Below are 25,975 nucleotides of genomic sequence, written 5' to 3' on the forward strand. Positions count from 1 at the left end.
TTCTTCAAAATTACGCACGTGTCTTGCATGCCGTTTCTCCAGCTTCTTTCGCTCCTTCTCCTCGCCCCAAGTCCAAGCCTCAGGCAAAATCAGCAGCTTTTCCGATAGCAACGCATCGGAAGAACTCTTCCAGTCTCTCAGCTGGTAATCATTCAACCGATCCCGAAAAGCAGTGGCCAGACCCATTATCTGTATCATTGTCCAGACTTCCAAAAGCTCGATGTTAGCCAGCGAACTGAATTAGTACGATCCAAAAACATTTGCATAAATTGCCTGCGATCGCGTTTCATTTTGCCCGAATTGTACGGGCACCCGCTGCCGAGTCTGTTCCCGCAAACACCACACGCTGCTGTATACTGACAGCGGTGACATTCAATCCAACTTCGTTAGCCAGTCCAATGAGTCCACGTGTTGCGTTGCTTTCGAGCAAGTCTGTCCGAGTCCGTGCATAAATTTCGCCGAGTGTGTCGCGCAAGCTTCCACCCAGGAAACATCAACGTCCACAACTTCCAACAACTATGCGCCTCAAGATCAAGATAATGCACAGTGCACTTTCGTCTCACAATCCCAAGCTTCAATTCCTGGCACCGTATACCTTCCGACTACTCTTGTGAACATCCGCAACAGTAAAGGACGCATTATTACTGCCCGTTGTTTATTAATGTTGTGCATCCCAGCGAAACTTCATATCGGCTGTGTGAAAAGCTTCAATTACCAAAACGTCAGTTATCGCAACCAATAACGATAAGCGGAATAGGAAGAGTGCCAACGGTAGTGGAGCACGAAGCTTGCGTGATTATTTTCTCCCGTGTTTCAACATTTTCCGTAAAAGGTTCGATGCTAGTCCTTCCATCAATCACCGTGAAGCCAGGACCGCAGTTTTCCGTTGACGTTCGGCAATGGCCTATTCCGCAGCACGTCAACCTCGCTGATCCTACATTCGCGGTAACTCGGGATATTGACATGTTTCTAGGAGCTGCTCATTTTTTCCGTGTTCTTCCGTGTAACGATCTCCCGCTACTCCAGAACACCGAATTTGGGTGGATTGTGTCTGGAGAGTGTATGCTAGAGGACCACAACCATGAAAATCCCTGTGGCTGTCAGTTCAGTAACCCATGCACAATCGACGAGCTGGTCAACCATTTTTGGCAGTTGGAGGATGTACAGCATTCTGAAGGGTGGTCTTCTTCCGAGCGATATTGCGATGATCATTTCGTAGAACATACCGTGCGAAATCCTGATGGTCGCTATGTAGTTAAGCTCTCAAAGCGCGAAGAACTGCTTTCAAGGATTAAGGACAACTGGTACAATGCCACACGGCGTTTCTACACCCTAGAACGGTCGCTCGCCCAGAATCCTGATAAGCACGCCATGTACCAGAAGTTCATCCACGAGTATTTGGCACTCGGGCACATGCGGGTGGTTGACCCAAACGAACGATACACCAAACCTCGATACTACCTTCCCCACCACGCAGTGATCAAGATGGACAGTACCACCACCAAGCTGCGAACCGTTTTTGATGCGTCTTGTCCGTCGAAATCTGGTCTATCGCTCAACGATGTTCTGCTTGCCGGTCCCACAATCCAATACACTAGAGTTCATTCATCGTATCCGCCGAGGTATTGAGAAAAATGACCCTTTCGGCCAAATGACCCTTTCGGAAAAATGACCCTTTCGGCCAAATTACCCGTTCGGCCAAATGACTTTCGGCCAGATGGGCTTCTGCCTAATGGTTTGTTCGGCCTAGTGGCATTCGGCCAAATGGCTTTAGGCCGAATGAGTTTCGGCCAAATGAACCTTCCCCGATTTAAATTCCCACAATTCAGCATCTTTTGAAAAGCCATGGAACGATTTTTCCAGCGTAACACCTTGTCTATTGGAACACCAATAAAACTCGCACTTGTGACCCATTTTGTTGTCGTTCATTTACGATTCTATTATTTGTTGACATTTGATTAGCGATGACGTATATCGACCACGATACGTTTGTGGGTGGCGATGCCAGCGCCACCACGATGTTGCCAAGTGTTTTATTATGAAAAGGCAGTTAAATTAATTTCTTAAACACTTTCTAAGCTAGACTGTTCTGTCTGTTCTCTGTGCTAATTTTAAGCTAAAATAGTGTAAAAACTTGGGGGAAAATGTCTTGACCACTAAATCCCTTGTTTTGATATATAACGGCCAAATATTATTTTTTTCTCAGAAATCTACCTAACATTCAATGTTTCAGAAAATGAGTGATTTATTCTTCAGAAATAAAAAAAAAGATTTTTTTTTGAGTAGCATGAGGAATTTCGGGAATATTTTTTCCAGGAATTACTGGATGAACATTCAGAGCTATTTCTGGCGGAAGTTCCCGGAGAATTTCAGGAGGATTTTTCGGAAAAATCCCTGGCAGAACTTCTTAAGGAATTCCTGGAGACACTTCGGTAGAACTCCTGGAGGAACTTTCAGAGGAACTTCTGCACAGACTTTCATTGAAATTCTTCAGACTTCGACAAACTTCTAGAGGAAGTCCTGGAATAACCTCCGGTGGAACATCCATAGGAAGTTCCCGAGTAATTCCAGGAGGATTTCCCATAGGTATTCTTGGAGTAATTTCTGGAGGAATTCCAGGAAGAACTTTTGGTTGGATTTCTGGACGAACTTTCCTGAGAATTTCTGAACAAACTTCCGGAGAAATTCTTAGAGGAACTTTTAGAGGAATTTCCAAAGGAACTTCCGCGAAAATAACTAACTTATGGAGCAAATCCTGGTAAATTCCGAAGGATCATTCATAGAAATTCCAGAAGAAAGCTCCAATCCAAGAAATTTCTCGTAGGCATTTCTGGATGAATTATCGGATTCATTCCTGGAAGAACTTCTGAAGGAAGTCTTAGAGAAATATGTGGACGAATTTTCGAAAAATATTCTAAACGACCTTCCTGAGGAATTTCTTAACAAACCTTCGGAGGGTTTCCTGTAGGACATCCTGAAATAGCACCCATAAGAAATCCTGCAGAAACTTGCGGAAGATATAATGGAGAAATTTTCGAAGGGATCATTCGAAGAACATTAAGAGGAATTCATAGATTATGTTCCGGAAGAATTCCTTGAGGAACTTTCGTAGGAACTCCTAGAGAAACTTTCGGAGGAATCCTGGAAAAACTTCTGGAGAAACCCCGGTAAAATTATCGGAGAAATTCTTAGAGAAACTTCCGGAGGAAATTCTGGAAGAAATTCCGCAACTCTTGGAGGAAATACCGGGAGAACTCCTGGAGGAACTTTTGGAAGAATTCATGGAGGAACTTCCAAAAAAAATCTGGAGGAACTTCTGATAGAATTGCTGGAGGATCTTCTGGAGAAATTCTAGAGGAACTTTCGGAGGAATTTCCAGAGGAATTCCTGGAGGAACTTCCGGAAGAATTTCTGGAGGAACTTTCGAATAACTCCTGAAGAAATTTTTGGGGAATTTCTGGAGAAGCCTCCGAAGAAATCCGGAAAAGTTTTGATGCATGAAATTAGCCAACGCCAACGCCGCCGCTGTTAGAATTTCAATCGGCACACAGGTCTAGTAAAAATGTCAATTATTGGTCTATGTCGACCCCGAGGACCCAAATGATTTTCCGGTTGGAGGCTGTTTCACTGCCTAGATTTATAGCAGGTCCCGCTGGCTGATGACGACTTTAGCAGATGTGTCCACGGAGTCATTTTGTGGCGTTCATGCTGAAACCGACAGATAAAACCCAACGATAAATGGTACTCATCGCCGCTTAGGTTCTAATTTTGGTCCGACCAGGCGTACTGCCGACCACGAATGAAAATGATATGAAAAATAACGTCACTGCTAGGACCGACCCTTCCCGAGCAGCACATATAAGGAAAAAATTGTTGAAGCAACTTTATAGTGACCAAATGTTTGCCACCATAAACGACTATGAATTCTAACAAATATAAAATATTCTACATCGAAACACCCCTCGCCTTGAGTTCGTCTATATGGGAAATGCTGTTAATTTTCGACCTCACTCTCCTTGCTGTTTTTGCATCTATTGAGGACGATGGTACAAAATATACTGCCCAATCGACTACTTTCAAGCATCTTAATTTCCATCGTTCTATTGTACATGAATTCTTGTCAGAATCAATGTTTGAGAATAACATTTCATATCATTTGAATATGAATTTTATCATGATTGTTTTTCAAAAGATATTTCATGGTTTTTTGTATGTCTATTTCGATGAAGTGTCCCACATTTTATATTTAAAACACCGTTTTGTTAATCAAAAACAAATTTAAAAGGCTTCAAGCTTCTTAAAGATTCATGAGTTGGAAATGAAGCTTGAAAACATTTCTGATCATAAACACGTTTAAGTGGCTTTGAAAATACGCAATGGTGTAAGAAAAATTTAGAACAAGTTTGTAGTTCAGGAAACTATTCTAAATTTGACCATTCTATAAATATCGAAATAAATATTTCTACAAACTGCAATAATGTAGCAATCGTCCATTGAAGCCATCCTCCCTCACCTCAGTCAGCGAGATCACGAACAAGCTGAAAATTGAATTTTGATCTCTTCTGCCGACTAGACTTGCAACCGTCCATCGCTCTTTGTGAAGTTCTCGTGCATCCAGTGTTCTAGTGCCAAATTTTCCCTGCCGCGGTGAGGATCGCGTATTCACGTGTGGTACTGCTGTGTTCTGACGTTACGTGCGCGCGTGAAAGGTTTTCTGCGTTATCTGTGAGTGACACGCTTATCAGACGCATATTCAAGTGCTTCGCTGGATTATGAATGGGGATCGATACGCTGGGCGAAGTGCTTCCGGTTGTTTTCTTTAACACTAAACCCAATCTAAATTGGCACAGTGACGGAAATAGATCGGATTGGTTTAGGCATTAGAACTCAATCAAGACTCGGTTGATTGATGAGATAAGTGAAATTTAAATGGCGCATCCTTGGGAAAGCTAATGCAGTGAGAAAAGGCCACTGCAGTTGCGAAAGCGAGTGAATGATTAAACCGCTCGATGCAGTTACAGTTGGCCGGTGATCAGTGTTCAAGTGAGGAAAAGTGAAGCAAATATGTGAAAGTACGATTCGAACTGACGGTTAGGGATTTATTGCAACCGCATCGAATTAAGACATGCTGCGCTGCTACTGCGATGGCATGAATGATGAACGCATTTCCCGAGGCGGGTGGGCGGCTTACGACGGTGTTGAACCTCTCCCGAAAATAGAACCGTCCATGTGATAGGAACCGGCGAGCAAGGCGACGGAAATTAGATAATCTGGACTAACGTAAATGGTTTACGCGAGCTCACAGTGGCAGAGCCTCTGAGCAAAAAAAAAAAAATGGTGAAAACGTGATTAAGTTTAATTGAAACATATTTATCTGAAAATCGTTTTGAGAGGAAAAAAGCTTGACAACATAAAAATTCACTGGCCTGGTTACAGTCTTGTGGTTCTGAAAAACTGTGTAACTTACAGGCATCGATAAAACTACGATTGACTATAAGATAACAAATAACCTTCTAACATTTACTTCCACTATATGATTTTTTATGTATCAACGAAAACGTATTTCATTTCCTATTTGAAAACTTCTTCAGTATTTTATTACCGACTAGAAAATAATTAACTACAAATGCTTTATCTTCAAAATCTGACAGTATCTTCAAGAGTATTAATAATCCTAGATAGTTTTGCCTGTTTATTGCTTTATTTTCAATTTATAAAATAGAAATGAAACAGAATAAAAAATCTATCAAAAAAACCTCTTTTTTTCAAGTTTTGACCACCATGCGCGCTGCAAGTCGGACAAGGCGCTTGTTGTTCTTTGGGATGCGTTATGCAATTTGAAGCCGTCAACCGATTTAGGTTGGAGCGCATGCGCTTTTTGGGGAGCTACACCTCCACCGACCGGCCAATTACCGCAGTCAACGAAGAACTGTCTGTTTATTTACATACATGCGTTGAACTAATATGTCCAACCTTCTTTCTGTCGATCGGTTTTGACACTTTTTCTCTCACTTGTGGCAAAGTAGAAGGCAAAATAAAAAAAGTAAGCATTAAAGTTGTCGAGGATCAAATATTTTAGAGTAACAAGTGGAAATATGGGCGCATCGGTGGCGGCTATTTTGGTTAATTTGCGTCATCGCCATTGGAGAAAAACAAGCGCACCAGTTATCTTTTGGACTCGGTTTTCATTCGTGAGAACATCTGCATCCATGATGATAGGATTTTGTTTTCAAAAAATTTTGTTTTGACTTGGCTTGATTATTTTTATCATTCCCAGTTTCTATTCTTTCGAATGCTGGTAAATGTAAAAATAAATGAAAGAGTTTTTACCATCTTAACTAAATTCCCTATCATTTTATAGAGAGAATTTATAGAGAGTCAAATCATCTATAGAAAAACTTTTCCATTTTAGATCAAACAGTCAGGAATTAATTTCATCTGAAAAGAAACGATCACAATAATAATCTCTTTTTGTCTGAGGAAATTGTAAAAATAAATATAACCTCTTCTATTTTTCAATCCTTTTTGCCTTTCTTGTACAACAAAATTGTATCGAAAGGCTATAACATCACTTCAAAAACGAATTTCTGATAGCAGGCCCGGAGGCCCATAGTGTTGTGTAGACATGTGTGCCGCCGTTGCCGCTATCAAAAATGAATCGGCGCAACGCCGAATTTTAAAATTGACCTCGCCATCGAGATTTTTTTTTCACGCCGGAGGCTATTGAAGTACGAATGAAGCTAAGCATTTTTATAGTTAGTCTCATCTAGCTCCTGTTGAAAAATCATTCGATGGCTACCTACCTTAAACTGCAACTAGAATGGAGCTGATTTCCAGCTAAAACATCGTGAGAAAATGGCTTTTTATTCTTGCTTCGGAAATTCCGACTTCCGCATAAGTTCCTGGAGGAGTGCCTGGAGGAACTTCCGGAGAAGTGCCTGGAGAAACTTCCGGAGGAGTGCCTGAAATAACTTCCTGATGAGTTCATGGAGGTATTCCCGTAGAAGTTCTTGAAAGACCTTCCTGAGGAGTTCTTTAAGGAACTTCCGAAGGAGTTCCTGTAGGAACTTTTTGAGGAGTTCCTGGTGGAACTTACGGAGGAGTGCCTGGAGGAACTTCCGGAGGAGTTCATGGAGGAACTTCCTGAGTGGTTCCTGGAGGAACTTCCAGAGGAGTTCCTGGAGGAACTTCAGGAGTGGTTCCTGGAGGAACTTCCGGAGGAGTTCCTGGAGGAACTTCCGGAGGAGTTCCTGGAGGAACTTCCGGAGGAGTTCCTGGAGGAACTTCCGGAGGAGTTCCAGGAGGAACTTCCGGAGGAGTTCCAGGAGGAACTTCCGGAGGAGTTCCAGGAGGAACTTCCGGAGGAGTTCCAGGAGGAACTTCCGGAGGAGTTCCAGGAGGAACTTCCGGAGGAGTTCCAGGAGGAACTTCCGGAGGAGTCTCCAAATTGTTCTGGAGTTTGAATAAAATGGTCTACCTAATCAACCAAGTCTTTCCTGATGTCTCCAGCCACGGTAACCACCCAATTATGTCCTCCAAGTATTTGTCTTTCACCCGCGTCTCAAATCCAGGCACATGAATTGTTGTAAGATCTCCAAATTGCCCTTGAGTTTGTATCAAACGGTCTGCCTAATCGACCTAGGCTTTCATGGTGTCCTCAGCCGCGGTATCAACCCAGTTATGTCCTCCGAGTATTTTTTTTCACTTGCGTCTCAAATCCAGGCATATGAGATGTTGTAAGATCTTCAAATCGTTCTGGAGTTTGAATCAAATGGTCTACGGAATCAACCAAGGCTTCCATGATGTCCCAGACCGTGATATCAGCTGAATTATGTTCTCAGTGTATTTGTCTTTGACTTGCGTTTCAAATCCAGACATTTGATTTGTTTTAAGATCTCCAAATTGTCCTGAAGTTTAGATCAAATGTTCTACCGAATAAACCAAGGCTTCTATGATGGCAACCATCAACCCTAACCTAACCCACTTGTGTCTCTAATCTGGGCATAAATAGTCCTGAAGTTTGAATCAAATGGTCTGCCAAATCAACCAAGGGGTCGTACACATATTACGTAAGCAATTTTTCTGGTTTTTTCGACACCCCCTCCCCCCATGTAAGATTTTTTTCATACAAATGTTTTTTTATTTATATGGAGCGTAAGATGTTGACCGAGCCCCCCTCCCTCCATAAGTGCTTACGTAATATGTGTACGGCCCCCAAGGCTTTCATGATGTCCCCAGCCGGGTATCAACCCAATTATGTCCTCCGATTATTTTGCTTTCACTTGCGTCTCAAATCTAGACATATAAGATGTTGTAAGATCACCAAATTGTCATGGAGTTGGAATCAAATGGTCTATCGAATCAACCAAGGCTTCCATGATTTCCCCAGCCCTGGTAACAACCCGAGCACCACAAGTCAGACAAAAATGGTTGTGGCAATTTGATTGCGACTAAATCCGGCCACATAGGGGCCGTATACATTATACGTAAGCACTTATGGTGGGAGGTACGCACCATGTAAATTAAAAATCATTTGTATGAAAAAGATCTTACATGGGGGAAGGGGGAGTCGGAAAACCCAGAAAAAATGCTTTCGTAATATGTGCACGACCCCATATGAATTGGGCCATGCCCTTTTTGATCCATAGAACCAAAGTGAATGTGGCTTCAACTATTGTTCCATTGTGACGGCAAACGAAGATAATTGATTTGATACCACGGCTTAGAGCATCGTGAAGGCTTTGGTTGATTCGAGAGACCATTTGATTTAAATTCCAGGACAATTTGGAGATCTTATAACATCTTATATACCTGGATTTAGAGTGATCTTACAATACCTCATGTAAGACGCAAGTGAATGTATTTAAAAGTATCAAACAATCAATAAATTAAGTGAAATACTAGAAATTTTAGCAAAAGTTCTTTTTACGTCACATTCGGTTTACGTCCCACCAATTAGTGACGTAAAAAGAGGGTTGAGTGTATTCTTGACTCCCTGGGCATAGTGTACCCATTGTACTTACCACACAAGATGCATACTCATGCATTGGCGGCGATAGAAAGCTTTCAATTATTAACTGTGGAAATGTTAATAGAACCAAAAGTTGAAAAGTAGGTCAAGTTCCAGTTGGAATGTAGAGCCATAGATTCTTTCTCGTTCCTGAATAACAATAAATGCCTAGAATTCTTACTCCAGAATAACAAAAAAATCAACGAAGTCCCCTTCGCTCCGGAATCACAAAAGAAGCCTATAGGAGTCTTTTTCACTCCGAAATAACGAACATGCCTACACTGATAAAAATCCTATCATATGATTTATGTGTGGCACACATTAATTTTGATTATACCATTTCTCATATAATGGCTATGTGAATTCGCATAGCGTATATGTGGAAACCCATAATAATATAACTAATAACATTTATGTGGATTTTCCTATAGCGGGTGGTTATTAACACACACATACAAATTAATTGGTAAATTTCTTTAGATTTTTGCCAATGAAAATGTGTGGATTTTATTAGTGTAGGAGTTCCACTCGCTCGGAAATCAAAAAAGTTCATCGGGGTATTACTCGCTCCTGAACAGCTCTCGTTCCGAAAATACAAAAAACCTTCTCGAAGTCCTTCTCGATCCGGAATTGACCATAAATGCCTTGGAATCCCATTCTCTCCGGAATAACAAAAGATGTCTCGGCGTCTTATTTCAGAATAACAAAAAAAAATTCGGAGTCCTTGCTTCAGAATTGTACATGTACAGGCTTATAAGATCCATCAAGCATCAAAATCAGATAAATAGTGATCAACATCAACCATTTTACAAAGAGTCTCTGTTTCCAATCTATTATACTGCACTAAAGTCACTTTTATTGGCAACTGGCCTCCCACATTAGTGTTGAGGATGTTTGGGACATCAAGAGAATTTCGGATTTCGACGTTAATACTCCGAGCGACATTAATACTCAAGTGGGTAAGTGTGTAGGTGATTAACAATTTACTGGGTTCTTCCCATTTAGTATAATGTCCATTACAATCGGACACCCAGACATTTAAGATGTCTTCATCGAATTAAGCTCTACTCTTCACCACAAATTCATTCAAACAATTCAATACAGTTTAGTTTCGATTTTAAGTTTCGTTATTGGATAGGATGAGTTCGTGTGCTCCACACCATCTTTTCATGCGGTTTACTGCATATACAGTTGAAAATGTTCTACTATCAAAGCCTGGAACAGTAGCCACTCTATAACGATCATGTGGTAGTACTTCAGTGACCACGAATGGTCCTTTGTACCGAGGCTCTAACTTACGGCTGCCACCAGCAATGTATTGGTCCTTCACTACCAACACCAAATCGTCTACCTTGTAGTTTGCCGCTGACCGCCGCCGTTCATCGTAGTATTGTTTCTGCTTCGCTTGGCTCTCTCGGGTGGCTCGCTCCACGCGACCTCCTATCTCTTCTATCGGCTCCGATACAGGTGCATTTTCGATGGATACGACAGATATGATCTCGTTCTGAACAGCATCCTTCGGTTTATACGTTAACACTAGCTTACTTGGTGCTACCTTTGTTGTGGAATTTGGTGCCGTATTGATAGCACTCTGCACAAATTTTATCTTCTCATCCCACCGTTTATCAGCCTCATCTATCATCGACCGTAGAGCAGTGAGTATAGTTCGATTACTACTCTCGACCTGACCGTTGCCACGAGGTGTGCCCACTGCTACCAGTACGTGATCCACTCCGTAGTCTTCACAGAATTGTTTGAATACTCTCGAAGTAATTGCTGTTCCACGATCCGTTATAATTCTGGAGGGTAATCCGAATACACTGGACATTTCTTGCAACACCGTTATCACCGGCTGGGTGTTTGTTGATTTCACCGGCTTAGCCAATAAGAACTTCGAAAATCCACAAATAACGGCGAGGATGTGCTCATTTCCCTTAACTGATCTGGGAAAAGGTCCTAGATGATCGACGTGCACCGTATGGAACGGTACCGGCGTTTTCGGGATCGGATTCAAAAAACCCTCCGGCCTCCCCTGCTTGGTTTTAAAGAATGCACACTTAGGACACGCCTCGATGTATGCTCGAATATACTTCCTCATTTTAGGAAACCAAAACAGTTCCCCCATCATTTGCACCTGGGAGGGAGATCCAGATACTACACACGAAATAACAATAAAATTAAACGTCATGACGCAAGAAAATTATCGACGAGTAAAATATGGCAAAGCAAACATCACACGGACTGACCAATTTTTGTTTTGCGTGTCATCGATGTTTTCGTTGATTTCTTTGAAGCCGGTGCGTGACTTTCTCAAGTTTTATATAACGTTCCGAGTGCGGGAATTTGAAATATGAAGTGTCTTGTGAAACTCTCTCTCCCGGAGTATTGAATTAAGAAGTGTGCGACATAGTCGTTTTTCGCTTCCCTTTGGAGGGAATCACAAAATGCGGCGGATTAAATTCAGTATAAATAAAATACGAATCTCTTGTCAGCATCTATCTCGACCAACTCAACAAGCAAAACTCATTCAAAGTCATTTATATAAAATTTAATAATTTTGTCGATATTTTTTCACACTAATTTATTCCTAATAATGATATAAATTTCAATGAATCGTTATCTAAATTCTCGTAAAGTATCATATCAATGCAATGATATATTTTGGCAAATAATTTCATAAATGATCACCACTACACCTTCATCCCTTTTTGTTCATCGAATCATCGTTATTTTGGCGTTTGTTTATCTCCGTTATCTTGTTTATATTTTTGAGATAACAATTTATTGAATGAAACGACATTAGCTTTTTGATTATAAAGGGATAGCCTTGTCGTCATGAAGAACCATTTCACAAGGACATTGCCGGTAATTGATGTTTTTGGGTAACGAAAATAATTCCCCAACATATTGATTATATTTGAATGAAAATTATATGGGATAGAACTTGGGATAGAATGTTAATGCAATTTAGCTATTACCAATCAAAACTACATTGTGGTCTAATAATTAAGATCTCTGAGCAAAGGTTCTACAGTATTCTTTCTTCCAGGTTCGATAAACGATTAACCAAATAAATCTCGCTTAACTTTTCAAGAGGACCTAAGTAACATTTTTTCATGAATTAATTTGAATAGCGCAATCAACAGAACAACATGGAAGCTATTGATTGCTGTATTCAAATTAGTTCATGAAAAAAATGTTACTTAGGACCTTTTGAAAAGTTAAGCGAGAAATCTTCTTCTATATAATAAAAATGAGTTGAGTTTTCCTTCCTGACGATTTAACTCGCGAACGGGTTGACCGATTTACAAGATTTTTTCCCTAATCGATTCGTTTTGGGATCCGCAAGGTTTGTATATCCAGCTTTCCACGCTCGCCATAATGGCGGCTGCTATAAATAAATCTGACAGTAACTGCTTCCGACGCTGACCTGCAATCGACGCTGGTCGTATCTATGCAACCATTTTCACATTGTTTATTTATTGTTATTAAAAAGGCAAGACTTGAAGATAATGGAAAAAATGTTGTAACAAGCTTTTGATAATTGAAACCTAATTCCAACTGTGCCAAAAATATGATATACATTTTTGTTTTAGGTTGAAGCTCTAGTTGAAGTAATTTTGCGATACAACAGTTATTCCAATACGCAAGGTGTGACTCTGGTTAATGTGAAATTTTATGTTATACGACGGCTCCAAACTCAGACATGTCGCAGCACAAAACTGAGATTCTAATGAAACACATCAATTTAGGAGAAGCTTGATGATTAGATAAATGCGAATGTGCAAGTAACTAAAATCACAAAACTTGGTAGTACTAAGATCGGAGTGATAAACCCTGACGTTGCGTTGTTTGTATTAAGCTCAATGAATAGCCGTCTTCCATTCAACACAGTACCGTTCAGTTGATATTATTCTACTTTTCTTAGTTTCACCAATTAATGAAATTAAATGGAATACTATAAATTCCATTTCTAGAATTGTGTTTACAGTATTACAGACAGTAAATTGTAACGAAATCAAGAACAAAATAAAATAACCAATGAATACTTTATTTAGCCATAATTGAAAAGTGAAATGATTATTGTAAAGGAAGTCATATGCACGACGTAAGTTTAAAAGTTGATAATAAAATGCGAGGCATAGCCTGGCTGGATTATTTTTCATTGGGTTGATTGGTTTCCGTGAGATTGAACAGCTATCCCTCTGGAGTGTTAGTAGTATAGTATATTCGGGTGGTTTAGCTGTACTATTGACTACTCGCATGTTCTATGAACACGGAATCACGATATCAAAAGCTAATGGTTATCAAACACAGGTCGGTTACTGGTGATGAGGTCATAACACAATGAATGCGCATTAGTGGTTAGCGTAGGGAACATAACTAAATAGCATCAAGACAACAAATGCTTAAACATATTGAAATTATATTCTAATTGAACATCAGTACTGCTGGCACTGCTCTGTGATATGTCCGGGCTTGGAATCATTTTATATAGTAAATCTCCGCATCTACAGGAATCACACAGCGCGTATTTGAATTGTTGTTGTATTGGGGAACCGCTTCAACCTGAAACGGTAATGCTGATCATATATTTGCGAAACAATAAATAATCTAGTTTTTAATTAACAAAAGCTTGTTGGAAAAACTTCTTTTTTCGAGTCTCGCCTTTTATGATAACAGCTAGGATAACAGTAAATAAACAATGTGAAAATGGTTGCTGAGATACAACCAGCGTCGATTACAGGTCAGCGTCGGAAGCAGTTACTGTCAGATATATTTATAGCAGTCGCCATTATGGCGAGCGTGGAAAGCTGGATATATAAAAAGTTGGTGAATTTAACGGGGAAATGTAAAACATCATTAGAATACAATTTTGGGTCAGCTGTTGTGGAAAACAAAACAAACGCACGGACATTGATCTAGAGTGCGGTGCTGCAAATAAGTTCATTGTGACATTTGCAGCACCCGGGCAACGCTGGGTTTGCTTCGCTAGTAAATAAATAAAAATCTGCATAAAAGATAACTCTCGATGTTCCTCTGAAGAACCCTTAAATTGAAGTTCTTATCAAAAATTCTGACATATCGATAAAGTATAACAGTGAAAAATCATATCGTTTTAACCGTTTTAACGGTATCGATATTTTGGAAAAGATCCTTTGCAATTTTTCAGCAATTTAAAATTTTTTATGAAACGACATCTACCGCTATCGATGGTTCATAAGGAAACTTTTAAAATTGGATACGAAGAATTTTGAAGAAACTTAAAGAAATGGTTGGCAAGGATTGCAGTGCGTGATCTCTCATGTTTCGGACAGCAGAACGATCGCGCGGTCGGCCGAATTATTGTGTTCTGCATTGCGCGGCAGGTAATAAAATTAATCAGTTCAGTGCGTGGTCTCTCTTGTTTCGAAGCTGGCTTGGTAGTCATATGGCTACTGCTTCTGCCTCATACGCAGGAGGTCGTGAATTCAATCCCAGGTCCGTTCCATTCTCCTACTTTGTATCTTTCTCTTTATTTCTCATGTTCTAGCAATCGCTAGAACTGGAAATGGACTTCCATACCGTTTCCATTACTATTCCTATACCTCCAATTTGAGTATTCTAACAGTAATCTGCTAGAATTGGAAATGAACTTATAGAGCTCGTTTCCTACATCCAATTAGAAATTCCATCAGTTACCTTCTCCTATCTATCACATTGGTAGCTCGTTAACCAAGACGGACCTCTGTCTCTCCAACCTAACCCAGAAATTCCAACAAATTCCGCATGAACTCGTGGCAAGTGCAGAGGTATATTCGGCTTGCAGTGGGCGAGTGATTGCATCATCATTTCCTCCCCTTCCCTACATTGACTTGCATTCTGACGTGGCAGGCGCCAGTATGACCTAACAAATGAGATCACCAGTACTTGTACATTGAAGATGTGTGCTAGTCCCAAGCAAACATCTGTTGGTTCCCTGTGCAAGAACAGCTGATCTGGTCATAATGGAGTAGCAACTACGAGCAGTCAATCAAGCTCAAGCTCAAGCTCAACTTAAAGAAATGGTTGGCAAGGATTGATTATTTATGTTGGCAAATGTGTTTTTGTTTTCTTTTGCATTTCAAAGTAACTTGTTTCATAACGGGTGGGAGAAGACAGAAGTTGCAAAGCGAAATCTCTCTTCCATTCTTGCACCATATATGCCATATTCGGACGACGAACACTTTACAGATTTTTTCAAATCGTCAAAATCCGACTATTCACGATTACAATTACGAAAAAAAAAATTACTGTTGCTGCGGATTGGGTTGACTTTGAAAAACGTGAAACGAGCGATGCAGATAATGAATTAATAAGCGATAGCAAAGGGAATCATTGCAAGAAGATGTATCCTAGACGTCTCCTTTTCTTTTTTTAATGGACGCCATTTTTAAACGAGTTTCTCAGTTCGATTGTATTAGGCATTTTTTGTTCAACAACCGTCGTTTCAAATATAGATTGATAATGTTCAATTTAGTTTTCTATTTTTTATAGTTTTCAAGCAAATGATCAGTATCGATACTCCCCATTTATTAAAGTTGTTCAGCTAGGTCTGCGGTAACGTTTCATGACAACTAAAGTTAGGTCTACACTGACATTCATATTTTTTGAGTCTGAATCTCCCTCCCAGATTTGCACTACTTTTTCATCTGCAAAATGCCTCTTTTCATCATGGTAGCTCCTCACCATTCTCCACCCCACGTTATTCGGCACCACCCAACATTTCTTCTCCATCACTCTTCGATACAAACGGTGATTATCCAACACATAGTTATCATGGATTTGTTTATCTTCATCGGACAACGGATCACGTGAAAGCGTATTTACGATCTGCAACAACCGTTCATCCTGCCGCTGCATGCTCACTAGAAAGTCCGCATTTGATATTTCCAACACCATGATATTATCAGCCACAGTTTCAATTTCGGGTGGGCTCTCGATCGGAGACCGACTAAGAGCATCCACGTGACGCATCCTCATTCCACTCCTGTGCTCAATTCGAAAATCATACTCTAACATCTTCAAAAAATATCGAGCAATTCTGGGATTCATCTCTTATATGGTATACGTAACTCGAATCGCCGAACAGTCCGTACGAAGAACGAAGAATCTCCCAATCAAATACTGTCTGAATCTCTCCATGATCGCCACTACAGCCAGTAGTTCTAATTCGTCACTGTGGTAAACTGCTTCTGCTTTGGACGTTTTAAGGCTGAAATAACTGATCGGTTTCCACAATTTTTCACACTTCTGCAAAAGTATCCCGGCCATCCCAACACTAGACGCATTCGTATGCAGCTCGATCTCAGCACTAGCATCGTATAACACCAACAAAGGCCGCTCCACTAGGGTTTCAGTACCGGGAGTACCGGTACCGGAATTCCCGGGAGTACCGACCAATTTTCGGTACCGAAATACCGGTACTAGCTTAATGTAAGTACCGGTATTTTCGGTACTAAGGAAAAAGTTTTGGTTAAAACTTCCGATGGTTAAAACCACATTATTTGAATGCAGCAGCTAGTAAGAAAGATATTTTTTTTTACTAAAATTTCAAACACCTGACAATAGAGGTAAAAAACTATAGAGGACGATTGTCGCTGCGGTTCCCTTTGTTATCGTCCCCAAACATGTTGGCTACCTATCTGTCAAAACGTACTCATTTTCCTTCGCTGACATTTAGGCTGTGAACCATTCTACCGATTCGTTTAACTTTTAGTTGAAATTTGACACTTCGGTTGTTCGGAAGCCGACCCATTTGAGTTTTGACAGATTGGTAGTTATTCGGAACGAAAATGATTTGGCGCCAATTTTCTCGCGAACAAAGTTTAACCACAGATAACAGATATTGAGGCTGGCATTCTATACGTGTGTAAACATCCGCAACCGTTAATTCGAATGTATTTTAAATTGGGACCGCGTTTGGCAATCGATTGGAGATGGCGCAAGGATGCCCGAATTCGGCTGTCAAATGCATTGGCTGCGTTCGACGGTTGTTTATCAGCTGCGTCCGTATGTACTGCCGCAATCAGTTGAGTAGATGGCAGTAGTGGGCCAACGTATATTAATTCAAAAGTTTACACAGGATTTTCAATAAAATTTGCTCTAGCCTAAATATCTGTTATCTGTGGTTTAACTTTTTGTTAAAAAAATCTTCCAGTACCGGTATTTTCCCGGTACTCCCGGTACTGAGGGGTTCAGTACCGTAGTACCGGGACTCGCCAAAAAGGGTCGGTACTAAAAACCCTACGCTCCACTAACAACTGTTTGATTTGTAGGAAATCACTTTGCTGTTCTTCTTTCCACACAAATTCGGCATCTTTTTTCAACAGCCGAAACAGCGGCTCAGCAATAATACTGTAATTCTTCACAAAACGTCTGAAAAATCCGGAAAGCCCCAAAAATTGTTGAACTGCATGTACGAGGATGGGGTAGGGAACTCTGACACTGCTTTAGTTTTCGCATCCACTGGACGAACTCCGTGCTCACTCACTTCAAACCTGTAAGACCACCAGTAGTTTTTCGAACTTTTCCAATAACTTCTCTTCACTATTCCCCGGGATTATCAAATCGTCGATTTAAGCGATCACCACTATTTTCTTCTTTTTTAATACTTCTACTATTCTGTTCATGGCTCTCTGGAACACGGCGCACACTGGGGCAGCCCTGGTTTAAACATGGAATAAACCTCTCAGTCATTAAAAGGATGAAATTGACCATAGGTACCTTCAGCGAAGTTTCAATATACATCAATACCGACATTTTGGTCAATATTCATCATTTTTAGCGATAATCGCATAAAAGTCCCAAACGCCAATTTGGCCAAACAGCGTTTTTAAAGTGTGATTTCTTCAGAGAAGTTGCTTATCACTTAATTTCGATTAACCTTGCTAAAAATTTTAAATTTCCAGAGCCTACTGTGATGATTTATTTGCATATTTTGAAAAGAAAGACCAAAAAATGAAATTTGATCAGTATTTGTACTTTTTCAACACTTTTACTATTGGATATTATTAAAAATCATAGATATTGGTCAAATACACGGTTCGTGGCGTTGATCCAGTTAGAAAAAATGATTTTTGGCGATTAATCGTGGAAAAAAGGCAAATTTATTATATTTTTCACATATGCCGATAATGCGATGGGGCAGAGACGGGCAGCTGTTTTAATCGGCAATGGACAGAAAAATGCATGCCCTTTTATACAAACACTTTCTCAAAGACATGATATTCGATGATTTTTTTCAAAATTAATTTTACTGAATGGCAGTACTGATGCTATAAAAAAATACCTCCTAATGATTTTCGATTAGTTAGGAAGGTAAATAATTGAACGACATGGTATGATGAATTAAATTTAAATTCGCATTTCTTAAAAAAAAATATAAGAACTAGGGTAACCGTACCCTTAGTGGAGGTAGCACCAATAGTGGAGGTAGTGGGGTTTTAATGAGATTTATCATATTTATAGGCTTTACGATGGTTTCAGTTGATGCATCGTGCTTTAAATATCCTGTTAAATGCAACTTACCTTGAGATTTTGCTTGAAAAACTATTAAAAACAATGATTTTCCTTAGAAAAATTGACTCCCTTGCACCTATAGTGGTGCAACTGTACCAATAGTGGCGAGTCTCATAAGAAACCAATGGATAGCACCACTATAGGAACCAAAATTAATTTTTACCGCCACTAAAGGAACAGTGTTCCCATAGTGGTGCAAGCAATATTTGGTAATTGTTGATGTTAAATGACATCTATCTCATTTTTGTTAGCAAATTTGTTAGTTTATCTATTGACTAAGATAATAAAGCAGTAAATTTTCCATAATTATCAATTTTAAAAAAATATTTTCTTCTGTGGATCTACTAATACCTCCACTATTGGTACCGTTACCCTAATGAAATATTATTATTGCCCCTTTAGAAGATATTATTTTATTTAAAAATATTTGTATACACCCAGAAGAAAATAGATAAAGATTAGTTTTGATAATATATTATTGATTACTGTTTGTTCATGAGACTTTTATATTAAACAATACCAGTATTTTCATATTCACTTTTAGTAAATTATGTGATATTTGCAAAAGTGTCCTATGTATCTGCGAGTCTTCTTATATTTTATAAAGAAGTGTAACAGTAAAATATGAAAAATACAAACAAAAGGAAAAACGCAGATATATTACACTTTTTGCAAATATAACAATGCATAGTAAACATAGTACATAATATGTACTACATATGTACTGGTATTCAATTGTTTAGTATGAAAAAAACTAAATAAAAAGTCCATATCATATTTAAACAACTAACCCTTTTCTATTTTATTCTAAGTCGATACGAATATGTCTTGCAAACTTTAACTTCCACAGGGGCAATAATATTATTTCATCAGTTCTAAAAATATTTTTAACAAATGCGATGCGAATTTTAATTTAGTACATCGTACCATGTTGTTCAATTATTTACCCTCCTAACTAATCGAAAATCATTAGGAGGTATTTTTTATAGCATCAGTACTTGCATTCAGTAAAATTAATTTTGAAAAAAATCATCGAATATCATGTCTTTGAGAAAGTATTTGTATAAAAGGGCATGAATTTTTCTGTCCATTGCCGATTAAAACAGCTGCCCGTCTCTGCCCCATCGCATAATCGGCATATGTGAAAAATACCATAAATTTGCCTTTTTCCACGATTAATCGCCAAAAAATCATTTTTTTTAACTGGATCAACGCCACGAATCGTGTATTTTACCAATATCTATGATTTTGAATAATATCCAATAGTAAAAGTGTTGAAAAAGTACAATTACTGATCAAATTTCATTTTTTGGTCTTTCTTTTCAAAATAACCAAATAAATCATCACAGTAGGCCCTGGAAATTTGAAATTTTTAGCAAGGTTCATCAAAATTAAGTGATAAGCAACTTCTCTGAAGAAATCACACTTTAAAAACGCTGTTTGGCCAAATTGGCGTTTGGGACTTTTATGCGTTTATCGCTAAAAATGATGAATATTGACCAAAATGTCGGCTTTGATGTACACAGGATTTTGCTTTTACACGATTTTTTTTTCGCTCGTATTTTTGATCGTGTGACTTCAATTTGCCACCAATCTCTTCGCAACATGTTTCAAAAAATCCAGAATAAATTAAAGAAAAATCACATGATAATTAATATTCGTTAAACATTTAGGATGAGTGGAAAATTGAGAAAATGTAAATCGTGTAAAAACAGAATCCAGTGTATATTGAAACTTCGCTGAAGATACCTATGGTCGTTTTCATCATTTCAATGACTGAGAGGTTTATTCCATGTTTGTACCAGGGCTGCCCCAGTGTGCGGCGCATCCGTTGGCTAGACCAAATGGCATCCGTAGAAATCGGTAATGCCCCTCTGGTGTAGAGAACGCCGTGTAATGTTGACTTTCCACGTCTAGCGGGATCTGATAATATCCACTATACAGGTCGATTGCAATAAACAACCGAAATCCGGCTAACTTCTGTAAGCACGACTCGATGTCGGACATTGGAAATTTATCCTTCACAGTCTTCGCATTCAACAGCCGATAATCCACAGCCATTCGGAACTGATTATTTTTCTTTGGAACTAGCACCACCTGACTGTTGTACGGAGATTCCGTTTCTGCTATGATACCGGCATCTAGCAACTCACTGACGATTCCGTGTAATACATTCTGACGCGCGTATTCTACTCTTCTGGGTTTCATGTACACTGGTTCGTCACATGAGAGATTAATCTTCATCACCGTTGATTTTGCGCATCCCATCTCCATCATGTTGAGAGCAAAACAGCTTCTGTATTGCCGAACTATAGTGATTAACTACTGTTTATGTTGGTGATCTCCATCAGTATTTAACACCTCCTTCTCAATCTCCTTGTCTGTCGCAACCGCTATCGTATACATTCGAGCTACAGAAGATTCACCTGTCTGCTCTCCAGACTCTAAAGGGAATTACAGACTCCGTCTCTTTTTCCCACGAAAACTTTACGTCGCCCTTTCGTTTCACCATAATTAGCCGATCTTCTCCCAATATGATAGTGGTATCTTGTACCCATGTGGGCACGACCTGCAGCTCCACGAGCAAAGTGATTCCATCATCTAGATGATTGGTAGACACTTTTGAGGACACAGTTATCTCCTTTTTTCCAAATCCCCGCAACACTTTGCGACTAGGCTTCAGCTCTCCGACTCTCTTTGCATACTTCTCCTGAATCGTCGATACCTTTCCTCCGGTATCCACTAGAGCTTTCAGTGTTATTCCCGCTACTACCACACGCTTAAAGTCAAGTACACATCGCATGAATAGCTTTCACACATCACGGCGACGCCTTGGCCAACTCTCACTATGAGTGAAAATTTTGTGTGAAACATAAGCAGTCGCTGTGTACTGTCTCACATGTGCATGATATGTGTAAGTGAGTTTGCCTCGAACTGTCAAAGTCCCTTCGGGTCGCTATGATGGCGGACGTGTGCAGAATGTGCTGCAAGAAATCGAACTTTTTCGGAGGTTTTTCATTTTGTTTTGATGGCGAAACAAAAAAAAGTGCGAATACAATCATCGCACTTTGTTTTGTTGATCGAAACGATTGGAGAAGCCTGAATAAGTATGGAAAAGTTGGCTTACTTTAACATTAACAATTGAGGTTAGGTTCGATTTCCGACTACTCTCTCACTGTGTAAAATGAACTCACCGAAAATCATCGGCCATCGGTTACACAAAAATGAGTAACATCGTAGTTACTCATAATATGAGTTGTTCCAGGAGAGGCCCGTTTTGTGTGAACGGAACACAAAAATATGTAAGTCATTTTAAGCGTGCACATTCTTCACAGACATGCTCTTCTCATCTACTACTCGCATTAATTTGGAATTCAGCTCCCGAGTGTCTTTTTTCCCACTCGGAACTTTACAGTCTCTCTTCATGTGCACGCTTAAAATGACTTACATATTTTTGTGTTCCGTTCACACAAAACGGGCCTCTCCTGGAACAACTCATATTATGAGTAACTACGATGTTACTCATTTTTGTGTAACCGATGGCCGATGATTTTCGGTGAGTTCATTTTACACAGCGAGAGAGTAGTCGGAAATCGAACCTAACCTCAATTGTTAATGTTAAAGTAAGCCAACTTTTCTGATACTTATTCGGAGGCTTCTCCAATCGTTTCGATCAACAAAACAAAGTGCGATGATTGTATTCGCACTTTTTTTTTGTTTCGCCATCAAAACAAAATGAAAAACCTCCGAAAAAGTTCGATTTCTTGCAGCACATTCTGCACACGTCCGCCATCATAGCGACCCGAAGGGACTTTGACAGTTCGAGGCAAACTCACTTACACATATCATGCACATGTGAGACAGTACACAGCGACTGCTTATGTTTCACACAAAATTTTCACTCATAGTGAGAGTTGGCCAAGGCGTCGCCGTGATGTGTGAAAGCTATTCATGCGATGTGTACTTGACTTTAAGCGTGTGTCCGTCTCGTTTACACAAATGGCACTTCACTTTGGGACAATTTCTCGCAATATGTCCAATCTCACGTCAATGAAAACAAGACTCTCCGTCAGTTTCACTTAGTGGCCACGGCGGCAACACTGTCAATCCACCGCAAACCCTGAACCCTGAACCCTGTCATTCTTCCATGGTAGTAGATGGGAATCCACGTGCAATTTCTCTCTTGAAATCTGCCCAACTCTTCACCATACTCTGGAGACCTTCAAACCACAACTTCGCACACCCACTTAGGCTCAAACGGGCACAATGGAGTCTCAAAGCCGGATTCCACGCATACAGATCTCCAGTTTCATCAATGCTTTTCACCCATGCCTCTGCACTCGGGCATGATGGCACTTTTGGGTCGAATATAGTAACGTATTCCCTTATCTCTCTGATATAAGCCACTTTTTCTGCTGGAACCACATTGCCATTACGAGAGTGTTCACCCGACTGCGATGAACGACGTAGATCATCTAACTCTTTCTTCAACGCATCTTCTTGGGCTTCCATTTCTTCCATCTTCCCAAAGTGTTTGTCCTTTTTCTTTCGATCGGTAACAAATCTTGAGAGCTCTGTATGCTCAACAGAGTCCTTAAAACTATCGCTTTCGGGTTCCGATCCACTCATACCATTAATTCACGTTCACGTTTCCAACCGTATGTGGTACGGTGGTCTTGTATACTGTTGTCTTAACAGATCACGTCCATGTGCTCACCACATGGCTCTAAGAGTCTACAGTACAGAATCTGCTTTTAGCACTCGTCCAAGCCACTAACAACTTGACAATCACTTCCTTCATGAAATCCACACGATTTCTGATCACGTGACTATCTTTCTCAACTGCTAAATTTCCCGAGAAAAACTTAAAGAATTAACACAATTCCTAGCTTTTACACGCCGACGCGAAACTTGAGGCCCAATCCTGTCTACAGACTGTTGAGGATGTTTGGGACATCAAGAGAATTTCGGATTTCGACGTTAATACTCCGGGGGCTTGATATAGACTAAAGAATATATTGTATATGACAAAAGTAAATGTGTAATCTTGTGTGTTTGTAAGTGTGTAGGTGATTAACAATTTACTGGGTTCTTCCCATTTAGTATAAAGTCCATTACATTAGTATATCGTCATATTTTAATTTCCTCTTTATGTTGAAATTTCCAACGCCGTTTATTCGATCAAAATCATGATGCAGCCAATTTAAAAGAAGATTATTGTCAACTTTGCTGAAATTTGGGTTCTAGCAGGAAGAGTTACCACTACAATGCAAATATTCATGTCGTTTAGCTTGGCATGGCCCATGAACTCAAGGGAACATTTGGATCAGACGACTTATTTATATGTACAACGCAGGCCACTCCGTATTTAGTCTGAACTAATAATAATTAGAATACTCTGAGATTCACAACAAATTATTCTCCAGTGATAATTCCTCAAAGTGAAGAAAATAGTGTAATGAACTATCGGACCTCTGAAGTGCGGTTATGTTTGGAAAATTATGCTACATTTTCATTTTAAGTTAGCCCTCTGAATGTGTAACAAATTTACCATAATTTCCTACTTGAAAAAGTAAATCCGTTTTAAAGTCCAAGATACTGAAAACGACCTTTCAATTGAGGTCGTAAAAACCGTAATTTCAGGGAAATAAAATTAAATTGAACGTCCTCTTTCCCAACACCATACCAGCTTGAAAATTCAATTAGTCTACCCAATGTTTTTCTTCGAAGTGTGATCGATTTTTTTTTGCAACTGATTGGCATCTGACCACCGCACCGCAAATGGTCTGCAAGTGTATAATTTAAATTAGAATATTTGCACAAGAAATAAGCGAAAGTTATTCATGGTTGAAGACGCCAACCCACTCCACCAGTGCAGTCAAAGTGGTCTGCTCATCGTCTAGAAGTTTCCCAGTTCGAATCGACTCACCCGATTTTCAATTTGCCCTTTCGGACAGAGCCGAGACAGCACCTTATCAAAACATCGGCAGTCCACACCCACATCAGCAGCGGCAGCAAACCCGGCAATAAGCTGACCAATAAATTATAATAAATTAATTACCATTCCATCTTGTTGGTTAGGAAACGTGCCACTCTGTGCTGGTGGACAAATCGTTTCCCATTTAGCTCGTTCTGCTCGGTGTCAATGAAAATGTTTATTGAATTCCCGCTCGTCCTTGCTCGGTTCGGAAAGGAATGCTTTATTTAGTTGGGCAAAACGCATGATAAGGGGGAGGGGGCGGTAGCGTTGATTTTCTGCCAGCTTAAGGTGATTATAGAATGAAGCCAGAAATCGGCCATTTTGTAAACCACGTGCTTTTCCAATATTTGTTTTCAAGAGCACGAGATGAAAGAACCATAACGCGTATGTGGCTGAAATAATGGTAGATCGTTTGCTTAGTTATGCTGAACAATCATGATTTGAGTTTCGGCACTGTACGAAAACTATTACGCCAGATTTGGGCTTTTGGAAATGTATGCAGATAAACGTGTGGTGAATTTGAAATTCACCACGCGCTTCATTCTATAATCACCTTAAGGGAGATTTCATTTGAATATGATTAGAAGTGTTTTGCGAAGAATTAATAGGAATCAATGCTTGTGAATTTCCCAGGGATGTGAATTGCGGAAACAGTGATCAGAGTTAATTACTTGCAATTATTCGCAATTTATGAACATAACGACGAACGAAATTAGCTTTTCACACCAGCATATATAAAATGCAGAACCAAAGAAGGGTAAGTAAATTAGTTTATTAGATCTCCCATTTCAAAATAAACATTCAATTCAATGAAAACCTGCATCATGCTTGTACTTAAAGCAAAGCTAATATCGTGGGATGCATTTCATCTCTCCATCTGTTTTGCAGCTCTCGGCCGGTGCAGCCATCCCCAAGGCCCCTGCCGTCAAGCGTCGCATGTCCCGCCACGGCTCGGTCCTGATTGAGACCACCCCGCGGCAAATTCCGTGGGACCTGATCGATCGGCTGCTGGTTCCAATCATCGGCTGCCACGCCGCGGCCATTGTTTGCTCCGGTGTGTTCAACTTTCTCGGAATTTCCCAGGTGTCCGCGTTCGTGCTGTTTCTGTTCTTCTCCATCCTGACGGTCGGGGCTGCCATCGGATTCCACAGTCTTAAGGTAGGTCCGGGTGGGCGAGCGCAAGCAGCAAATGTTGCAGAAAGGGGGATTTTAACATACGGTGCATAATTTCGGTCCGCATCATTTCCGATGGCCGGAAACGAGCGTAACTCTCGAATTGCCCATAAAGTGACGCTAATAAATAGCTCCATCTGGCATTAGCCGAACACGACGGCGAACAATGGCATACAAAACCAGGTTCTTATGATGAGCAGAGGTCCGGAGTCCTTTTATGACAGCCACGAGCCACTGCTGGCTGACCGGGACTGTTTGCGTTTGGTTTACTG

At 40.0% G+C, this 25,975-nt stretch overlaps 2 protein-coding genes across 2 annotated transcripts; both read left to right on the forward strand.

Moving 5' to 3' along the window:
* Positions 1–837: 837 nt before the first annotated feature.
* Positions 838–1,629, forward strand: LOC134222732 (uncharacterized). Its single transcript, XM_062701896.1, has one exon. The coding sequence runs from the start codon at positions 838–840 to the stop codon at positions 1,627–1,629; it is 792 nt and encodes a 263-aa protein (XP_062557880.1).
* A 3,113-nt stretch (positions 1,630–4,742) lies between these two features.
* On the forward strand, positions 4,743–25,757 carry LOC134222733 (uncharacterized). The gene is made up of 3 exons (XM_062701897.1): positions 4,743–5,072; positions 25,164–25,287; positions 25,419–25,757. Exons 2-3 carry the CDS (start codon positions 25,270–25,272, stop codon positions 25,755–25,757), a joined length of 357 nt encoding a protein of 118 aa, XP_062557881.1. The 5' UTR covers positions 4,743–5,072; positions 25,164–25,269.
* Positions 25,758–25,975: the final 218 nt, after the last annotated feature.

Source organism: Armigeres subalbatus, chromosome 3, assembly GCF_024139115.2.
Source record: "Armigeres subalbatus isolate Guangzhou_Male chromosome 3, GZ_Asu_2, whole genome shotgun sequence".
Classification (NCBI taxonomy): domain Eukaryota; kingdom Metazoa; phylum Arthropoda; class Insecta; order Diptera; family Culicidae; genus Armigeres; species Armigeres subalbatus.

Excerpts from the sequence above, each read along its gene's own strand:
- LOC134222732 (XM_062701896.1), top strand. The coding sequence starts at position 838 with ATGCTAGTCCTTCCATCAATCACCGTGAAGCCAGGACCGCAGTTTTCC.